This window comes from Atractosteus spatula, chromosome 5 (genome assembly GCF_055471065.1).
Source record: "Atractosteus spatula isolate fAtrSpa1 chromosome 5, fAtrSpa1.hap1, whole genome shotgun sequence".
In the NCBI taxonomy this organism is placed as follows: domain Eukaryota; kingdom Metazoa; phylum Chordata; class Actinopteri; order Semionotiformes; family Lepisosteidae; genus Atractosteus; species Atractosteus spatula.
Window position 1 is genome coordinate 30,546,812 of NC_142710.1, and position 22,368 is coordinate 30,569,179.

Below are 22,368 nucleotides of genomic sequence, written 5' to 3' on the forward strand. Positions count from 1 at the left end.
TCAACAAATACTTTTTAACATGTAGCTTTACTTATGGAATATCATCAACTGTGATTTTTTTCTCTTCTGTAAAGAGACTAAAGATTGACAAATGTGCAGTTTTCTTAAGTGCCACTGTAACAGTTTTCCACTGTTACACAGAAGAAGAATCCCATTGAACTTTACTTTCACAATACACTAATGCCTAAAATAAAATAATTGCACTGTTAAATCAGACCATCGTGTATACATTTTTTTGTCTTTTCGATATAATTTGTGGAGGTACTGTACATAAGCAATAAAATCATATTTTGCACTATGCACACAGCTAGTATCTGATTTTAGGCATTATAGTCTACACATGGGCAGCACAGTGGCACAGTGGTTAGCACTGTTGCCTCGCAAATCTGGGGCCTTGGGTTCAATTCCAGACTCGGGCTGTTATCTGTGTTGCATGTTCTCCCCACTGCACGTGGGTTTCCTCTGGGTGTTCCAGTTTCCTCCCACCATCCAAACACATACTGGTAGGTTATCTGGCTTCTGGGAGAAGTGGCACTAGGTGTCTGTGTGTCTGCCCTGCAATTGATTGGCATCCCATCCAGGGTGCACCCTGTCTTGCACCTGTTATTTGCTGGGACAGGCTCAGGATCCCCGGATATTCTACTATTATTGTACTTAAATAATGCCCAAGAGTTACCCAGAAAGCTAAGCCACATAACAAAACTTCCCACAGGAAATGGATAAACTGCTGGAGATTGGACTTCCCCTCTCCGTGTTGCAGTGATTTGCTATTCCTGCAGAGCCCCCCAAGAGTCATCAAAAACATCCTGACAGAAAGAAAGTGGCCAGTGACTTACTGGGCAGATCTTGGACCTCTTCTGTTTCCACTCAAGACAGGCTTGCTCCTGCTTCCCCTTTCCCATTAAAAAAAAAACAAGAGGAGGATTTCCTTGGAAAAATAAGTGCAGAGGGAAAGGGTTTAATTTTAGCAAGTCGGTGCAAAAATCTTCCCACTGCCAACCTCATTATAAAGCCCCAGCTGAGTAGAGCAAGAAAACAGCTCCGGAAATCTGCATCTTGCACAAAACTTTAATGGCACCACACGTGTGGCTATTGTCTTTGAGACGCAGGGGAAGACGGATTATCTGTGACATCTGCAAAAAGCAAAATTGAGCGGCAATTATGGCGAATTGCTAAGAGAAAACTGACTAAAGAGCAATTACAGAGACTGAGCAGGGACGCTGAGGACGTGTAGGGTGGCAGGCGCCTTGCATTTATGAGAGCCAATAATGTCAGGGGCAGGTAAACAGACGCTCTTTGTTAGTTCGTGTGGTTCTCCCCAGGACGACAATTTATGATCAGTGTTCATGTCGCTTTCATTCAATAGATCAGTACTGCAGACAGCCTCTCCCTCTCCATTAAAGCGAACTGCGCCTCGGCTCCCCAGAGCTGAGGAGAATATTCAAGGTATTGATTGGATTATCTCCCCTCCACTGTGTTTTTCCAACATTTCCCATCCCTAATTCACAAGCAAAAACACAGCCAAGTTGTCAAAGTGGTGGAATAACAAGTTTGTGTCAGAGCTTTTCAGTTCTAAGTGTCACCAAGAAAGGACACAGAGCATTTCACACGTATTGTACGTATGTATCGTATGTACAGTATGTCGCCTTGTGCCTGTTGTCTGCTGGGTACCACAACACTGTATTGGACCATAAATGTAAACATGAAAATATGTAAATCTACAAATGTCATTGAACATATTAATTAAAATGAACTGTAAAATAAAGTAAAAGTTCTTGCCTGGTGGATTTTGAAATATTCCCATACAATTTGGGCTATAAAATGGATGGTAATAATAAAATAAGACAAAGATGAATAAGGTTCAACTGCTGTTTGAGTAACTAATACTACAAGAAGAATTAAATCATGTATGCCATATTATATGAGATTTCCAGATTCCCATATTGGCCAAATGAAGGTTGACAACCCAGACAAAAACCATAGAAAAACACAGACTGGAAACAATATCCAGCATCAGACAGGCTACACAAGGATTCAGAGACACAATGATTGTATACAGCACTCCTTAAGACAGCATATGCAACATCTGCAACACTCTAAGAAGCTTCTACTACTAATATTATTAATCATTTTCCCCACTTCAAGGTGTGGGAAAGCAAAATGCTTTGCTTAAATCAATATACAGTATGTTTCTGATGTGTGATATTACCAGTAGCAGCCTTATTTTTTTTTATCTTAGGCATACTAATAAATGACAATGACAAAGAAATAGACTGATCCATGAAATTTCAGAATGTCTAAGTGCTATGCACCTCCGACCACAAAACACATCAACCTTTCTTTAGACTTCAATTGGAATACCTCTCTTTGCATGAGATTTTTTCCCCCAAAATTTAATGCGTGGAAGCATAATTATCCAGTAATATGCCTAAACAAATCATACAATAAAGAAAAGAAAAGCACATTGATAATGGTCATTTTCAATTATTCTTAGTTATATCACTTTTATTTGATTATGTTGTTTGGCAGAATTGTTTGTTATAATACATTCAAAAAGCAATGATTGTTACTAATTTATAATATCCACATGCTGAAACAATTAAACACGTTTATTATAGTGAGACAAGGCAGCTGGCCTTTAGTTCAGAGACCTTCATCAAAGAACTGAATTGTCAAACCATCCATTTACACTGCTTGACCCACTATCAGACATGCGTAATTAACCACCGAGACGGAATAATAACTTTCTCAATCCATAAAATCTCAGTGTAGTAACGGCATGATGTTGATTGCTAAAATGGCTGGCTTCTGGGTAATCTTAATCATTTCTACAATTTCTGCTCCTGTGTTAGTGAATCCTTTTAGCATGCAAACAGTTTTGCCTTCAGACAGGTATACTACTCCCCAAGAACAGCATACTGTATCAGATAATATCCTTTACAGCACATGTAATAATGTCTCTAATAGAATAGTCCTGACAGATAACAGATGACAAGAAAGCACTTCTAATTGTTTTGTTGAGTACAATTATCAGATTTATAATTCTCATCAGGTAGAGGACTTGTTTAAAGGTTGACTTTTCTTACCGATTTGCACAAACCAACCCACAGTATTAATGCAAGTTCCAACTATGTTTAAAAATAATTTAAGGAGCATCCTTAAACAACGTGGCTAAGGAGACTACAAGTGGTAAAAGATGCCAACATGCACTGGTTATATTTTTAATTTCTAGACAGCATGCATGTCATACAAAGATACATGTAACACTGCCTGAAACTGTACAAGCTACATTGTCTCTTGATTCAAAATGCATTTAAAAATCCATTTCCTCAGGCAAGCATTTCTTCATTTTTAATAAAGAATTCTTTTGCATTGCCTGACATGAAACTTTAAAAACTTGAAAATTTAAAGATGTGATTCTGGTGTATATGTTGTAATTTTGTAAGAGTTAGCCAAGATTTTAAGTACAAAGCCTTAATCAATCCACAAAAGAGAATATTGCCTTGTTACAAATGTATCCTTCATATGTAAGGCCTTTTTTACGGATTTTCCAAAGTATGGCACAGGCTGTGAATATCAACATCTTAAACTCTGCCTTACAGCGATATGGAACCTCTTATCAGTAATGTAGCTTCTGAGGAAGCCCAGATACCATGTTCAAACACTGACTAGCACATTGCAAATGAAAATGGCTGCCAGTGTTTCTCCCTGACAAAGACATTGTTTTATTGTTTCTTTTTGCCATGTATGCTCTACTAAACTAACATTTTGCCTTTGAAACCAATCCACAAAGAGACATCAAATTGTGCTCTGTAATTGAAAAGACTGCTGCCTGACAAGACTGGCTCTGTGAGAAATAAATTACCCATACTGCAGATGCTAAGAGAGTAAGTAAACATGCCAAGTGACATCAAAGGTTGACACACATGGCTGATTGAGCTTTGAGTTTCCTGCTTCAGGCCCGAGTGTGTTGACTGAACACCTTCAGGCCCATTGTGTGGATGGCAAAGCACCTAATATATATACCTGTTGCTACAGTAACATGGGAATCCTTAGAAACACAACAATTTGCATACCGTAGGCTTTAACACCACCAAAGTTTTAGAAGTGCAAATAGTCCATTGTGCTGCTCCTACTCCCACAAGTTAGTCACACAATCAAGTGGCACTGACTACTGTTGAAAACAGCCACTGCACAGAGCGAACAGCTGCAAGTAGAGTGCAATAATAACCACACGCAGGACAGGTACCAATGCAGAAATATATATTATTTGGCTGATGTTTTTCTCCAGAGTGAGCTACATTTGTATCCATTTTCACAGCTGGGTATTATTACTGCAGCAGTCTGAGGAAAGTGCCTTGCTCAAAGGTAAAAGAGCAGTGCTACCCATAATTTAAAAGCCCCAACCACTTCTCCATATTACTGCCTATAAATAAATACCATAGTGCATGGCTTTGTGATGGGATGACAGCATTAACAAAAGATGTGGCTAGCCTGTACACTTGGACCAGAGGATCCTCTAACCTCAGACAGAACTGCGAGGCAGATGTTCAACAAGTCATCCCCAGTTGCTACTTCAAAAGCACACTGCCATGTGCAAAGGGGTGCAGAACTTTCTCTTTACAAAAATATTCAGCAATTCTGGCCTAAACATGAGCAGAAGATCAGATCTTCAGATTTTTGTTTTCGCTGGTCCCTGGTCCAGCGCTATTAACTCAAGGCTGTCCACGCTGCAGCTGCATGTGCAAACGACAGAGTATTCTAAAGAATTCACAGTAACAATGATCTTGCATCTCACAATGCCAACAGGGAACCCCACTGCACCATTAATACGCATCATACAAATACACACGCTTACATATTTGCAGTACATACAATTTCATAAGAAAATAAACATTGCTTTTTCAAGATGTGTATTAAACATAACTAAAAGGCATGAGTTCATAAGAAAAAAAAGTGATTTAACTATTCTGCTGGAAGATTAGCAGTCTTGTTGATAAAAAGAGGCTCCTGTGGTTTGCCGGATACCCTGCAAGACTCGATTGGATGCTCAGATGTTCACTTCAGAAGAGCTTAGCTCCACTGATCCACACTCTTTCATACAATCTACAATTGCTGGACTGCTGCTCATCAAATAAAAAAAAACATTTGAAACAGTAAATGATTGGAACCCTGCCTGCAATTCTGAAGTCTAGTCTTAGAACATACAGTCTCATTATTACAGCATGAAGTGCGTTGCTATTTAGATACTGTATGTCTTAGCTGGCATTAGCTTAGTACTCCAACGTAGAGAGGCTTGATACGTTTTTCTCATAATGAACAAAATAAAAATAAAGAGTATTATTATTATTAATGGGTTCCCAAGACCTCTGTATAACGAGGGAGACTCCCCAAAACACTGCAGTCATTGCTGATTGACTGCACCCAAGGTGGCTTTCCTGACGTTGCTTATGTTCTTCCTTCGTTGTCTCAAAACACCTGCACGATGGATTGCGCACGCGAGTGGATGTGTCTCCTCCACAGTGAAAAATGTCCTAGCCAATGCCTGCTTGGTAATTTCATCTAATACCAAATGTCAGATCGATTTGTGTATGGTTATAGGGTACAAGTCGCTGGAAGGCAATGAGACAGCAATACACTGCCACGTCCAATTACTGGGAACATGGAGATGGCCAGCTAGAGGCAAAGCTTTCATATTGTTACTGTCCAGGTTGATAAACTCTTGATAAAAGTTGAGATGTCCTGGCCTTTAAGATAATTAGTCAAATTAAAATGGTTTGCCGAGGCATAAAGTCCACAATGATAGCCTTTTAAAAAATTCAATCAATTAACAGGCCATTGGTTTTCATGTAGAGCATAGTTTGGGTGTACAAATATTTTGCTGCAGAAAAGCACATCTTGGTAAAATGCACAGTTACCTTGCAGTAAATCACATATCAGCAACTCCTTTGAAACTGTTACAATTTTACAATTCAAAATAAAAAACACTCTACCCTTTTCCTTTCTGTCACATTGCAAACAGGCTGAACATAATTTCTCATTCATTTTGGTCTGGTTAAAACTGTCTACACACTGACTTTTAGAAATGTGGCAAGTGCAGCTGGCAGCAATTGAAAATATGCTAATGTTATATAAATAAAAAGCTGAAAACATTCCAGCTGTTTAAAATTATTTTAATGATAATTTAACATTCGTTTTGCATGCCACACCATTTTTTAAAAATACATATTTAAAAAAATCATTTAAATTATTATTTTATTTAGACCAATATTTTTCTACTTGGCCAACTGCTGATAGATCATTTTACCTGCTGAAAAAATGGATTTGTAAGGGGGCAAAGACACAGACTAAGGAATTAATTTCTGGTTCCTTACGGCTATCAATCTACCATATACTCTGTCCTGTCACTATGTGAGCAACCTTTTTAATAACAACTGCATGATCCAAATACTAAAATATTTCTAATATAACTATGAATTTAAATTTGTATACACATATTGATGTTAATTTATACAGTAGTATTTCACAAACACTATTCCTAAAAGTGTCCTCTAATTCAAAGACTGCATATAGTATTGTTAATTATGTCATTTGATGGTAAAATGCTCTGTGTTCTACTTTCCCATTCAAACACTTTTCCACAAATTCAACATCTATTTGCTTTCTGATGGCTATGCACCAAGTTGTTTCATATAATGTCTTGTTGGGGATCCCACAACTGTCAGTTAAACACTGGCCCCACCCGCTGTGGGATTCATACTAGGTTATACCAACGCGTCAATTTTTTTATTCTGATCAATGGAGGAAATCTCTAAGAATTCAGATTTAATGAAGGTCGTAGCGAAGAAACGACAGTGCTGAAGCAGTGGACAGCTCCAGCAGGTCACAGTGCATAGTGTGGCTTGATATTAAGATCTCATCTGCATTTCCGTAACAGATACAAATAAAACTAACAAGTTTCAGAGGAAGGTAAAAACATTTGTGGCACTGATTTCTCACTGATGAAACTGAGGTGGCTGTCTGTCCCAGATATCCATCTTCAATTCCCTCCACTTGGAACAACACAAATATCACTATTTAATCATCTTGCAATACATTTCAGTACATAGATTTCAGTATTGATAGAAATGGTACTATTACATACTGTACAAAGAAACAAGGGTTGTTTAAATTTCAATTACTCCATTTCACAATAGCAAAGCCCTAAACCTATTTACTGTACATATTTTCTCGGGGAGGCTTCAGTAAACATATTTTTTTTATAATTTTGTTCAGCGTACAGAGATTCATACTATTCTAAGAGAGAAGACAGAGTAATGATCTGATTGCACCTCAAATGACAGACATATTCTTTGCGCTGCACATGTTTTTCATCTTTAAAATAAATAAAAGAAATCCAATTGAAGTCTAAATTTATGCTTTCAGGCTCCATCTACAGTCATTTAAATTTTGTGCTGGCAATTGCTTGTGACATAGAATGGTACAAAACAGCAGACAAAGATGTTGTTATGGAGACACGGTGAATAAAAAGGTGCTCTCATCCTTTCTAATTCGCACTTGCACACAGAAAGAGTTCTTTATTCCTCCGAAATAACACTCAGCCCTTTATTGCTTTTTCATTGTTATTCATCCTCAAGAATTAGCCCTGATTTGCATCTAAGCCCAGTTTGGTATTGCTTTTTTTAAAGAAAAAAACACCATAAAGGAAAGAAACCATTTCCTATCAACCCTCAAATGCCCATTTTTTTTAACATGGAAGTACTATAAAACAGCATCTTTTCTTATCATGTTGGTATTTAAATTCATAAAAGAGCACACAGCTCAAAGTTTTCCTCTATTTTTCATTCTATGTCCAGTTATCCACCATCTCTTTTTCCTTAACCCAAAACCCCACCTTGTCAATCACACAGTAATTACATTTTTCAAGTCAGGTCTTTTTTTTTTTTTAGAAGTTTTGAGTTTACTTACACCCTAGAAATGGTATGACAATTTTAACCTTGGCTGAACACTGAAATATAAGCCAAACCATGGGATATATTCAGCCGGTGAGCTGGCTTGTAATGAGGACAACTAGTACTAATACAGTAGGCCCTGAAACACATTGACACTTATTAGTAGTCAGCTTAAAAACAGCCTGTGTTAATGGTAATGATTATTTCATGGTAACTCGTTTGGAAAATATACTAAAATGCCAAACTTCTAAAATTGCCCAGAGAGAAACATCTGACATGGAATTCATTATATTTTTGTTTCTTGAAATTTGGTTATATCAAATGTTCTACCCTAGTTCGTCTCCCCTGAAACTGGAACAAAGTGCTAAACTTCGTAACTCACACTTCTACTGCTGTAAAGGCCTAGTGATTTGCAATTTAGCTGTCTCAAAGCAAAAAGATCTAGAGAACCCAACAAATGCAAGTGTGACGCTAATAAAACATGAAATGTCCCAATCGCTTGTGGTAAAGTACAGAAGTAATTATACCTTCTCTAGAAAGCACTTTGTGTCACTGTTCCTCATGTGTGCTAGCACTATGCAAGTGTACAATATAACACTTACATATAAAAAACCATCACAGTTAGCAGAAAGCAATCGTAAACCTTTTGAGTGCAGAGCTGAGTTCTTGTATTTCTTGTGCTCCTTTACCATAGGTGTCATTTTCCCAAAAGGCTTTTCAATATCAATTTTAATAAATGTCAATAAAGGTCTATTTTGTTTCTAATCTATAGTAAATAACATTGAGTTCTCCTTTTTATGTAATAAATGTGTATTTTTTTAATCCTAGCTACTTATAATGTTTATTTGAAACACAGTGCCTTGTACTTTGGTTTTAGTTAAACTATACAGTATGTGCAGTACTTCCAATTTTTACAAATGACACTTTTGCTCTGCAAGGGCACATTTAACCCCCACACACACCGAGCAGTTTTTATTTTCTTTTTTCCTTTTTATTTTCTCCTACTGTTTGAATCAGTCATCATTTTAAATGTAATCCAAACCAGAGACATTTCATCTAGACTCTGCATGAGGCTAATTCCACCTGGAACTGCTGAAAGTCATCCAGTATGATGTAAGGAAGTTTCCTGCTGCAGGCCGGTTTGGGACGCAGGTGCACCCTAGCCTCAACGGACACACCTTTAACCAAGATGAGCTGCATCTCGAAGCAGAAATTAGATCCCCAGCTTTCCTGATAGCCAAGTCCTCAATAAGACTGAGGCAGAAGACTGCCACAGATCTCACCAGGCACATTCCAGATTCTGTATTAGATTTTAATTACCCTGCTCAAACAGATACCAAACACAGTGATGGCTAAACTGGTAGCTCTCTTTTTCACCTTTTTTATCAAACATCTTATTTTCTCTAACAGAATCAACCGTGTGTATAGTCACATCTCAAAGTCGCAAATGCAAAAGACTAACAAGGTTGGTAAGCATATTTATGTTGGTTATGATTCTCATCAGTTTATTTTTAGTGATCAACCTGTGTTATCCACCCCCCTACAAAATTACAAGTGCTAAAGGCGAAATCTATTCACCAAAACATATAAGCACGGAATACAATTGCGACGGCTGAACTCTTTTTGTGATCATTTTTCTATAAAAGACTAACAAATGATGTAAAGGGAGCACAAGGAAGACTTTTTTGTCTTTTTTTGCTCCACTTTTTGAATGTATTAGAGTAAAAACCATCCAACTATATCTTTCCGTAAACACAGACAGCAATGGATAAGGCAGGTTATCTTATCCTGGTAACTTTGTGCCCTGTTACCACAGAGGTTAAGACATTAAGCAGTGCTGTGACATCCCCACTCTGCCCACATCAACATGACTTTAAGAAGGTACAGTATGCACAGCATGGCCTAAGGACCTCTGATTTGCAAGCAGCTGAAGCAAATCACAGTAATCTAGACTGGCTTCCACTGGTGGTTAAAAAAATACCTGTTTCTTTTGCGCGTTTTCTTCCCAAATTAAGTAGAATTACCCAAGTTGCATTTGGCAAGATTTTTTTTTTCCCTGAGCACCTATTGTATAACTCCCAGGCATCATAATCAACACCAAAACCAACACTAAAGACACCGGCGTCATTTTATTTTACAACAAAAACCTTTTAAATGGATTATCAGTACAATTAGCAGGTGTGTTGTACACTCAGAGATATATCAAATATGCAAGGTCCTGCTCAGCAAAACTTTACTATTGAAGCAAGGGAAGTAAATCTTAAGTGTGCAAATTGTTTGTTTTTTTATTGTTTTTAGATTTGGATAAAAACACAAAATGTGGAACCTGTGGAGGATGAAGCCTAATAAGTACAAATAAGCAGGTGGATCCCTGGGGGCATTTTCTGTGATTTCAGTCCTTCCTAGTCACTACTGGTATACGTAATGAACAAAACAATTTGGCCAATAAAATCAAAAAGAAGCTAGTAGCTGAATTTTTATGAGTAATCAGGTGGCAGCATCTTCAAAGTATTTCTATAAAATGGGAGAATGCTGGAATTGTAGCCATCACAGAGTGTCATGCACAGCGAGACTGATCAATGGAATTGTCTATGTGTTCTCACCAAATATTGATTTCAAATTTAAAGATTATAGTCATGAACAGGTCTTTCTATACTTAATGCGTCGACTGCATGTCATTGCTAAACAAAATCTAAGTGCCCCATTATCTGACTGCACCTCAAGCAAAAGCAACAGTTTTGTAAATGATTCATCTGCAAAGAAATTGTTTTGAAATAGGAAATGGCAATCTTTCCCAGCAGTTTTATAGGTAAAGACATCTATCATCCTTCTTGGAGTAATTCAACTTTTAAGGTTGTGTGTGGACTTGGTAACCAACCAGTATTGGTACTCAAAAAAACAAATTGTAATTCATTCATTTTTAAAGGTATATTTGTAATTCATGTGCATCCAGAGGGAATACATGATCTTAGTAATAATGTTCCTTACTTTTCAGTTGTGCAGCTGGTGTAAGAAATAGTGTGTCGATCAAATATTTATTTTCTAGCAGAGAGTTTGGGCTAAACAGAGAATAGAAAAAACAAGAATAGACCTAAATCTTCTAGAATTCTTTTTTTGTGTGTTCAGCCTCCACTTTTTTACATTTCAATTCTACACTCGGGGACATCGTGGACAGCGTCATCTGCAGGCATCTGAACAGAAAAGGTGACGTTTTTACCACGAAGCATCAGCCTAGCCAACAATGTTTCTAGATCCGTGTTTAATACAGCCCTTTGAAAGTACAAAAATGCTGTATTGCTCCACATTATAATTGTAATTAAACAATGTTTCCTTCTTCTCCAACAGAGCCCTTTTCTAGATGCTGTTATACAGCACTTGCTGTTGCAATGATGACTAAGGAGATATAAATATATAAATGATTCCCTGTAAGTGTTTACCTATCTATTTTTAGGGGAGCCCCACTCTGAGTCAATTCGGAGTGAAAGAAACCCTTACATCCTAGTGCCCAGTGACAAAAGACCAACTGAAGGAGGCTGCGTGGTGAAATCGCTGGGCCCGGGAAGAGTGGGAGAAGAGCCTTTCTATTCATGACCTTTCAGCAGCAGCTTGATTACACAGCGCACATGAAATCAAAGGACGGGTACGCAAACACTCATTGGAACACATTCGGAACATCAAACAACTCGCACACCATCCATTCCCTCTGAATTTGTGCGTTTTTTATCCGTTTTGCTAATAAGCTTATTAATGTTGAACTGAAAAGCATAGAGTTCATACTTGTATATTTAACTGTAATAGAGTCCATTTCTGCTTTACAGTCCAGCCTTTGGTTTTTGCCTTCAAGAGGTCATGATGAATAAAAGCACAATAAATGGTTCCTTTTGTTTGGGAGATTCGGCACATACGTTTGAACAAGTTAGAAAAAAAACTTTGTGTTCAACCCAATCATTTCAAGTGACCATAAGTACTGGGGAGCATAAGTACTTAAAGTGCATTTGAAAGTCAATACCAAAGGCAATTAAGGCTATCTAACCATGACTAAATAAAAAAAAGTTTTCCCGGATAACATATTCATCTTATTTTTGGTACACATGTTTGCACTACATAAGAAATTATTAGGCACATTGTTGTAGCCCAGCAAAATAGTATTTCTTTTGTCTAATCTTTTTGTTTTTTGAGTCATCTTTGATGAAGAAATATTTTCTGTAGCCCACATTAAGATTAAGAAAGTGTATATTTGCTTTATTAGCTTTTAAGAGTAACAACATGATTTCAAAAATCAGTTATTTAACAGACTTCTTACTGAATGAAGTCTATTGTGAGATAGTTCAAAAAAGTAAGTCATCTCTAAGCATGGTCCTGATTACGTCTGAAAGGTTTCAGTCTTTGCTGTTTAGGGTGGAAAGTGAGCGGGGAATGCTAACACTGTTTGACACAGCGGAATGGTGGCCTCTTCCTGCTGAATAAAGATGTCTTTCCTGGCAGGTACTGTATAGCTCAGAGCATCTTCCTCATCCACGCAGTGATGCAATGCCAGCTCATGCAGGTTACCTCAAGGAGATACTCAATACACAAGTATGAGCCCATTTAAAAAGACAGTTTTAACCCTTGACATGCTTGACCAAGGAAGCACAGATGGCCTCAAAAGGCAGCAGAAAGCTTACAGGATGGACTAAAGTTTTTTTTTTAATAAAGTAATTGTAATAATTTATCATACTGTATAATGCCTATATATTTTAATATCTAAAATTTAAAGACATTAATTCCTCTGAAACAATTTTCACCAATTAATAAGCAAACCACTACTCCAACAACATTACTGCACCTGGACAGCTAAGACTAGACAGAACCTAAACTCCATTGACATGACAATAATCCTTACACTATATAGCATTCTTCTGAACACTCCAGTCAAAGTGCTTTACAGGTAATGGGGACTCTACCACCACCAATGTGTAGCCCCACCTGGATGATGTGACGGCAGCCAAAGTGCACCAGTGTGCTCATCACCTATCACCTATCAGCAGGGAGGAGAACAGAGTGATGAAGCCAATTCATAGATGTGGATTATTACAAGGCCATGATTGGTAAAGGCCAGGTGGAAATGTAACCCTGAATAGCAGGGTTACATCCCTACTCTTTTTGAGAAACGCTCCAAGATTCTTAAAGACCAAGGAGAGTCAGGACGTAGACTTTACGTTTCATTGGAAGGACGGTGCCTTTTTTTACAGTATAGTGTCCCCACAACTATACTGAGGTGGAAAGACCCACGCAGATCGTGGGGTGAGCACCCCCTACTGGTCCCACTAACATATGCATAGACACTGATATATAATATATAATGCATATGTATATAGTACATATACATATATGTAAGGCAGATGCAATAATAAAATACATAGATGTGTGCATATATGTATTGAGATAACTTTTCAAATTCATGTGGTAAATATTATGACTTATCATTTGAAAACAAGCTTTCACATTTGTTCACATGCAGGAACGTTAAGGTTCACACAATAGATAATCAAATTTCTGAAGTGTTCATTCCATCAGAACAAATCAAAGACACCATTTTATTCTGAAAACAGGAGGATGAGCAAGCCTCTTTTGCAGCAATCGACTTCACTGCCAGAAACCGGTATCTGTCTGGTATGAAACCCTGCTCTGCCTAAATGATTCTGTGTTTTTTTACTCATTTCTGTAGAATTGTTCACTTGGGAAGATAACAGGGAAGAATTGCCACAGTATACTAATCTTATCTCATAAGAAAGGTATAGGCTATCATACAATGTATTATATCAACAAATACTATCCCAAAACTCCATGGAAACTTGACTCAATGCCCTTCCATTGTCAAGAAAAATTACTTCGCCACAAACAGTGGAATCACTCAGGCAGATGTGCAAACACGCCTCACAGAACAAACCAGATGATAGACTAAATATCCGGTAATAAAGAACTCCACTCCACTGCTGTAATGGAAAAGGTCTAAATATATCCCACTGTTTTATTTTCCCCAAAACAAACCTTCCATGCTGTATGTCCAGGGTGGACTTACACATCTAGCTTTTGGTTGGACATCTAGTTTTCCTGAATGACCTTTACAAAAAAAACACAATTCAAATGACACAGTGATGGAGGAGTGAAATTTGTTCAGTGCTATAGGTTTTAGTGAGTGCATGTGTGTGAGTGACAAAAGTGAGACTTTTGTCGCTCAGGGCACCGTGCCTCTATGCTGGGAAATACAGCGCTTTGAAAAGCCTTCTTGTTGACGAGGGAAACAAAAAGCCAACCAAACCGCTTCAGCTCTTACTCTTACAGAAGCTTGGGCTTCTGTTAACACCAATAAGGAAACAAAACCGTGGTGATCTCAATGTACACACAACACATTATTCAGATGGTCCCAGGGGAACTGTAAAAGTATTTTAGAGTTATCCAAAATGCTCTCTGCTCTCTCACTCCATCTACACATCCAACACTGTGATCTCTTCAGGTCAGAACAGCAGTGGGCACATCTGCAGGATATTCTGGGTAGTTTATTATTACTTGCTGAGCAAACTAAATTGTCTTTGCCTAGAAAGCTTGGTGTGGTGGAATCTCATGCAGTATTAGACAGCCAAGAGTATACCCTTAACCTTAGAGCTATCGAATCATTTGATTTCTTCAAACCCAATATCTATAGTACATGGAAATCTGTTGCTTAAATGTATATATCTGGTATAACTGACAAATATTTTTTTAAAATGCACAGCAAGAGCTAAAACTACATGCGTTAAATAAAGACCTGATTTCAGAGAACAAACTGCTTATTGATCCTTTTTCTGTGAGAACAGATCATGCTTTCAGTGTAGCAGAGAAAAAAGCAGAGTGACCTTTTCAAAATGGTATCTGCTTTAATCCTCCTGCTTGACTCCTGCTGGGATTTTAGCTTAAAAAGGCTGCTGATAAAACAGATCCCAAATGCCAGCAGGGACCCATTTGGACGAAAGCTGCATCTGAATACTAATATAAGCAAGACTGTGGAATTTTAACCCTTTATTTTATAGTTCTACTTACAGTAGCTGAAGATGTAGGAAAGCGTCCCAGAATGGATCAAACACCCTACATACTGGCATTTCACTTCCAGGCTTTTTATGTCTAAAATGGCTTGTCTGTCTGTCACTTACTGATACTGTACAATGCTTGTGGTGACCCAGTATACTTCTTACTGTCTGACAGAAAAATACACAACAAGGAAAGACCAGTCAGGGTTTAGCAGTTTGTTTTTTTTTTCTTTACCATCTCAGCATTCTCTTCAGCTAAATACTTTAGAGTTATACTTCTAAAGGGTGAATTATACACCACTTATTTCCAAGGAATCCTACGACAGAAAAATCAGATCATAAATTCCTTGATGCAACATTTTTTGCGTTGTCTATCTCTACAATCTATATCCACAGAATTGAAGAGCAGTGATCACCAGTCAAACAGGCAAATTATGAAATCTATCAGTTACGAGTGTAACAGATGCTCATAAATTATCCTAATGATCTCAACAGAAAGCATACTACATTCTGATCAATCCTATAAAAGGAGAAATGTGTGAAAATTAACCACACAATTTAAAATAAAAATTAACCGGCACTCAAATGGGATAACAAATGGGATAAAATTGGTCTTATCTTAAGCAGTATCTCCAACAACAAATAACCAGATAAGGTTTGATCACAAACAGGTGATAATGTGTAAGAATTGAATTTTCATCCCACCATACAAATATAAAATTGATCCATAGTACAGTAATCCCTCGCTATACTGTACAAGTTTTCTTTTATACGAGACATGCTGTGAGGTAACTCCTACCTGTTTTATATTTAACAAACACATTTTTACCCTCGTAAAACAATGCGAGAAGAGAAGTCTCATAATTTCTCAGATGAAGATTTCATTTTTATTACATTTTAAATTTTTTTTATAATGTTTGCATGTCTTCAGTGCATATAGTACAGGATAGTACCAAATGTTTTTTTTTTGCTAAGGATGTAACTACTGTACTATAAATGAGCAGGAGTGTTATACATTTCCTACATATGGTTTATGCATTGGTTAATGATTTCAAGCATGTTACTTGAATAATTTACATGGAATGTTACTGTTTTCATATTTAGTGTTCTGTGCTGTGTTAAGGTGAAGTTTTGGGTTCCGAGGGAACACTTGAGTTCTAAAACCAATAAGACATTATAATATGAGAAGTAATGGGTATTTAGTTTCCGTTATACAAATTTTCACCTCACAAGCAGTTTTCAAAGAATAATGAAGCTTGTTTCGGATTAAATATGATTTATTTTGTAAGAGGGATTACTGAGTAGAAAAACAATTTAACTTTAAAGAAATGTTTCATACTGGACTGTTCATCTTACGCGTATGTTTTATTTGATTTTATATATGAAGTTGGTGAAAATGCTTTTATAAAACCTTACTGGATGTTAAAAATACCTGGCATCATATTTTTTATATTCTCCTAACCTATGCAAGTTTAGCTTAAACTCAATGAATAAAATGGAGTTTTATACTGTATAAACCTAAAGAATATCACAAGAAGGACCTCTTTTCATGAAAATAACAGTAATATAGAATACAGAAACTAATCTAAAAACTAAAAAAATATAGAAACTATTCAACTGTTTCTATATTTTTAACAGTTCAACCTACTGACAACAAGCAAATGATACACGTAGAGGGAACTTTCCACATCCATCAATGTTGAAGTCTGTTGGCGCCCGGCAAATGCAAGATTTGGGCATTAATTTCTTTAACCAGCAAGCAATGAAGAAAAGACATATGTTCTGGATTTAGAATGCTGCCTAATGTGTGTCTGTGAGCCCTTTATCACTCTCTGATTCATCACAGTTTTTTTTCTATTTAACAAATCACGTTTGCTTCTCATATCTGTAAAATAAATGTACCAGAACCAAATGAGTCCCTCATAAAAAAGTATTTTACCACATAGCTATAAATAGTGTGTTTACTTTTTAGACTTTGGACTTTCGTGGTCTTGTTCAATTTTAAGTTCAAGTACTGTATGACAAAGGTTTACTTAGACACTAGTTCAACTTATAAAAGCCTCAACTAGTTCAATTTTTTGTATTATGCGAACTACCCTTCCTCAGTTTTTAATAAATATCAGAATGGCAGGGCTGGATTTTGGGGTGGCACAAGTACCCATATATTGAAAGTGAAGACAAACAAGTCACCAATATTCTTGGCAAAAGTAGCCCCTGCTTTGTTGGAAAGATTAATGTAATAATCTACACAAGATTAATGTAATAAAAAGCCATGAAAACCATATCTGGGATGCTACAAACGAGAGAGATGCACCATCTCTCACAGTGGTTCCTGCGCTAGTCTGTCAGGAATGGACAGCAGCCCGTTCTCTGGGATGGGCCAGTCAGGCCCGGACAACAACAGACACTGCAGCCAAGAGGCAGCAGGGTAATAAGCTCTCATCAGACAGCTTTCTGCGGAGCTCTGGTGGGACTCCAAGCAGGCAGCACTGCTCACCAAGACTGGAGAATGAATGTCCTAACTTTTTTGAGCACCATTTTCTCAAATACACATACTGCACCTAAATTCAGAAGCAGCAACCAGAAGCACTTCTTCACAGAAAATGTTGTGGTTGTTTGGAAGAAGTGAGTAAGTGTTTATTCATGTTTTGGTTTGGAAGATCTTGATCAAATATCCCCAGAAGCAGAGTCAGTAAGAACATTTAAGAAGGTTTTAACTGGATTCTTATAAAGTTAATCTATAGTCCTGTGCTCCTTGCATCTACTCATAATTTTACAGTATATTTGTCTTTTTTGTATTTGATGATTCGCAGTAAAAAGCTTTTCCTTTTTCCCCCCTTTCTTCTGGTCTAAAATCAGCCCCTTCCCTGTTACCTTTACAGGGAATACTGAAAACTACACAAACTGGATGGTAGTCCTGATTGAGAGAGTCTGGGACAAAACTTGCTTCTCCTCTAAAACCTCAATACACCATTTATTATATTTTAAACTTGCATGTTAAATCTATGCAGCACCATACTGACAGCTCCACATGAAGACTGGTCCTCTCTGTCACAGAGGCACTCAAGGTGCATTTTGGTACCTCTCTATGCACGTTTTTTGGAGTGCCCTGTGGCAGAGAACCTTTAGGCACGTGTGCCTAATGTGCATTCAAATATGACTACTGTCTGTGCCACTGAGCACGTGTGCTCCTTTTCAATCACAGATGTAAAGGTACTATTATCCTACTTTGGGTATGATACCATTCACTAGTGGGTTTAACAGCAGAAAAAAAAATCTTACAAGGATTAGTGCAGGCCTGGATACTCTTAGATAATTTTGACAAAAGAATGCAACCAAATGTACTTATGGAAAGAGGAAAGGCTATGTTAAAAGTGCAGAAAATCTGATAAAATGGTCAAAAGCATTCTTATCTCCTTATAGCTATCATAATTAACCTTTTTGTTTTTGTCTGAGAGCTCTGAGAACCTGTATTCTTATGCTTTCTTGAAAAATAAAAAGGCTGTTGCCATAAATGACCATATTTATAGTAATTTTAAAAATTGGTTAGAGTGGTTAGTGTACGGGACTGATGGGAAACAAGAGTCATAACATGTACAGTATGTTTATTTCTCTTTAAATGTGAGACTTACCACACTTGCTTTCTAACCCCTTCCATACACAAACCCATGGCATTTCCTTCATAACACTGCCACCCTGTGGGCTTAAGAAGCCTAACACTTTTCCTGTAGGTGGTCTTGCCATGGTATTGAATTATCTTTGAAACAATTAGCACTTAATTGCATCTGAAACAATCAAACGTCACTTGCCTGGCTCAAGCTTATGTGGACAGAGAATAGCATTAAGATCTCACAATATCGAAAATCTCAAGCAGAAAGTAATTAAACCTGACATTTTAGTATGTAATAGTTACTAGTCACTAATTCTTCTTAAGGTCATTAAGTCTGATGTAGCAAAGTGACCCTTATCTTACATAAAATCAATAATAGCTGGTAAGCTATTAAATTTATGCTAAAAGTTAAACTCCTGCGTCAACTAAATCCTTTCAAAATCATCATCATTGTATGAATCACCGAATTAAAACGATGGATTTCATTAAACTAATTTTCTGTAAAAATGTACACCTAAAAAGCTGCTATAAAATCTACTACAAAAATAGCGACATATGCAATAGGTTATAAAGCATTTAAAAAAATCAAACAACTCCCCATTCAAAAACTGCACTTAATGTCAAAATTCACTGGCTTTTGAAACTTTGTAGTGATAATGCAAAATACAACTAACTCACTTTAACAGACAAAACCTGGTAAAGGGGGATTTTGTCCACAAATGAAACATGTGGTGTTGAACTGCAATCTGCTGCCAATATACTGGCCTAACACATGAAAGTGAATTTGAAATGCAGTGATGGACAGCTTTAGCTATTTTGTAAACGTCGCAGTCTAGTGAATAAAATAAAACAGTTTTGCGAAGCTTTGAGTGCTTCCACTGAAGAGATAGAACAGTTTTGTAAGAAACCAAACAAATTAATCCAAGATGAAGGCATCACATTATACCCACTGTACAATGCTTACAAGACTGGTCTCTTCTGGCATTGGCTCCCAGGAAGCATACAAGCATGGATGTGAAATCAGCAAGGAAAGGATCTCAGCATTACTGCCTGCACGTGCTGACTGCTTACACCGATCGACACCTGTAGTTTTGGGTCATGGAGAATGAGGGTCCACAAGGACATAATGAACAAAAAACTCACCTAAGCCTCACTCTTCACGATTCTCGGATTCCAGCATCTGTTTTTATATAACCTTTTTATTCTGTGTAAAAATTATTAATTTGGGCCTCAGCATAAAAAATGGTTTTGTCAGCAAAAAGTCCTGACTATCATAAAAAAAGTGTGCGAGCGTGCAGTAGTTGGAAAAATAACCAACAGGGAAGGGATAATCGTAAAAGTCCTCCTGAAGGACAGACTTCTCTATTTCTGCACTGTAAATGAGCTCTGAAACAGCTTCTCAGAACAGGCCCGGCAAAATGAAATCTCTCCAATGCTAGCGCTCTGAATGACTTACTGTCTTGATGGAGCTCCGCGCTTTCTCTTTCCACTCACTGCTGCTCAGCTCCAAAGTACAGTGGACATACGCCTCTCGATCATACGACCCCAAGATGAACAGCCTTCAAGATGAAAAAAAGAGACATCGTTACTGTCTGCCAGGGAAAGCAAGACTGTCCAGAGTGTGCTTCATTCAGACTATGAAAACAAACAGCTTCATTAGTATCGGATCAAATGCACATTCAGTTACAGGCATAGAATGGAAAACAACAAATTAAAATATCACTATTATCAAAGCTACTGGCACGTTCAGACAAGACAACATATCATTCAAAACAGCTGGAAAAAACATATCCTGGAAGCTGGAAGTTTCATATCCTTGAGCATAGATGAGATTCCCAAACCTGAATAATGTTCGACAGCTGAAATATTGTGTTTCTTCTTTATACTTTTTAGCAATTATTCCTAAAGAATACAATAATCAAAATACATTATAAAATAAAATGTTGTTCTGGAAGCAAAACAAGGACAATGCAACAACTGCAGCACATGAGGTGATGGTTTGCAATAGTATTTCATATATTTATGTATTGCATTAACATAAAACACATCTTGGTTATTATATCCAGTACTGCTAAGTAGGCATGAGAAAAAACGTTTTTGAATTTTATATGGAAAAATAATAAAAAATGTTATAAAGACAATGCTACGGTATGAGAAAATTTGTAAGCCCCATCATGCTTTCTAAAACCAGACTGCTCCTGAGAGACCCATTTCTAACAGTAGCACCAAAACAACCATTTCATATTTGCACAAAATCACAATAATAAGGAGCATGTACAAAAATATAACAGTTAAAAATAGACTTAAAACCCATATTAATGATCTAGATGATCTTGTACAATGTACATCAATACATATCGGTGTATAGTTGGCATGCACATTGGAACAAACCTCTACTAAAGAGATAAAAACCACTATAGATCTTGTCTGTTATGGAGTGGAATACCGACCACGGAGGAATTCTAGCTCAGAAGCTGTGGAGGTCAATAGCTGTCGTACTCTCGCTGAAGTGTTGAAAAGACTGACAATTTTGTGCAAGTGATGGTTTTTAAGAGTCCTATCCTGAAATGTAAGTGATATGATGAAAATGTATGAAGCCCCTCATGCGCTTTAGGTTGCTGTAGACATTTGTTTGAATAATGTCTGCTGTAAATGTACTTGTATAAGAGAGTTCAAGTATAAAATATGAAAGTGCATGCACAAGCAGTGTGAGTAGTACATAAATTATTATTTTTTTTATTTTTTATGATCTTAAACATCCTGCACTTGTCATCCACTCCAGCCAGCTCTTTAACACTGCAAATGCCGAGAGTGAATTAGAACGATCGAGGCCAATGACAAGGCACAGTTTAGGGACTAGGAGCAGCAGGGTGGCTTGCATGTTGCAAAGCCTGATCTTATATACAGTATTTGAATTTGGGACTAAACATAAATATGTAATCAAACGAAAGCAAACATTAAGACGACCAAATTTGAAAACATTAAGTCATTTTCCACATTTTAAAAGACACACATGCACAAGTACTGTACTTCTTATAGTACAGTACATAAGATTTTGTAAAGAGCATAACTTGGCTGCCCTAGCTTGGATTCCTGATGATTACACGGAGTGTAACATTTTTAGGATCTTTTCTTTGTAGGCTTAATTTATATTACATCTTGAAAAGCAAACTACAAAACATCCTCATTGATATAAAAGAAGTGCTATTTGACATTCCTTTCTTAAACACTGCAAGCTGTACATATTTCTCAGGCTACATATTAAATATAATGTGCACAAAAAGACCAACATGGAGCTTTTCCACAGTTTTAATGTGTCATTGCTACCCTCTGCTGGAAGATATATGGAAGTAACGAAGAAGCTGTCTTTATTTGGGAACACAAACTAAAATACACAGAAATTAAAATTAAATGAATCAACTTGGATCAAAGGGCAAGTGCAATGCATTTCCTTTATGATTTTAACTTCATTTTCAAATTTTCACTTCGACATACATTTCATTAAACAATGCTTTTGACTGAACATTTGAGTACATATTAAACTATGCAACATAATTTGTCCTGTCCTTCATCTTCAATTTGTGGCAGTGGAGCACACCCAGACATGCTGGCTTTTCTGGTTCCCCTTCCACTTGAGGTCCAGGATACATACAGGAGCTGCTAGCTAAAAGGCATCAATCAGGCAACTGACCTGTGAGATTTAACTATCTAAATCTGAAGCGTTTATTCATTTCAATATGTACAACCAACTCTTTCAGTT

At 37.1% G+C, this 22,368-nt stretch overlaps 1 protein-coding gene across 1 annotated transcript in view; it reads right to left on the reverse strand.

Moving 5' to 3' along the window:
• Positions 1-22,368, reverse strand: part of pdzd8 (PDZ domain containing 8) — a 60,622-nt gene that overhangs the window by 13,955 nt on the left and 24,299 nt on the right. The window contains exon 3 of the mRNA XM_088917192.1: positions 20,065-20,167. Coding sequence (XP_088773318.1) covers positions 20,065-20,167 — 103 coding nt within the window. The remainder of the gene's footprint in view (positions 1-20,064; positions 20,168-22,368) is intronic.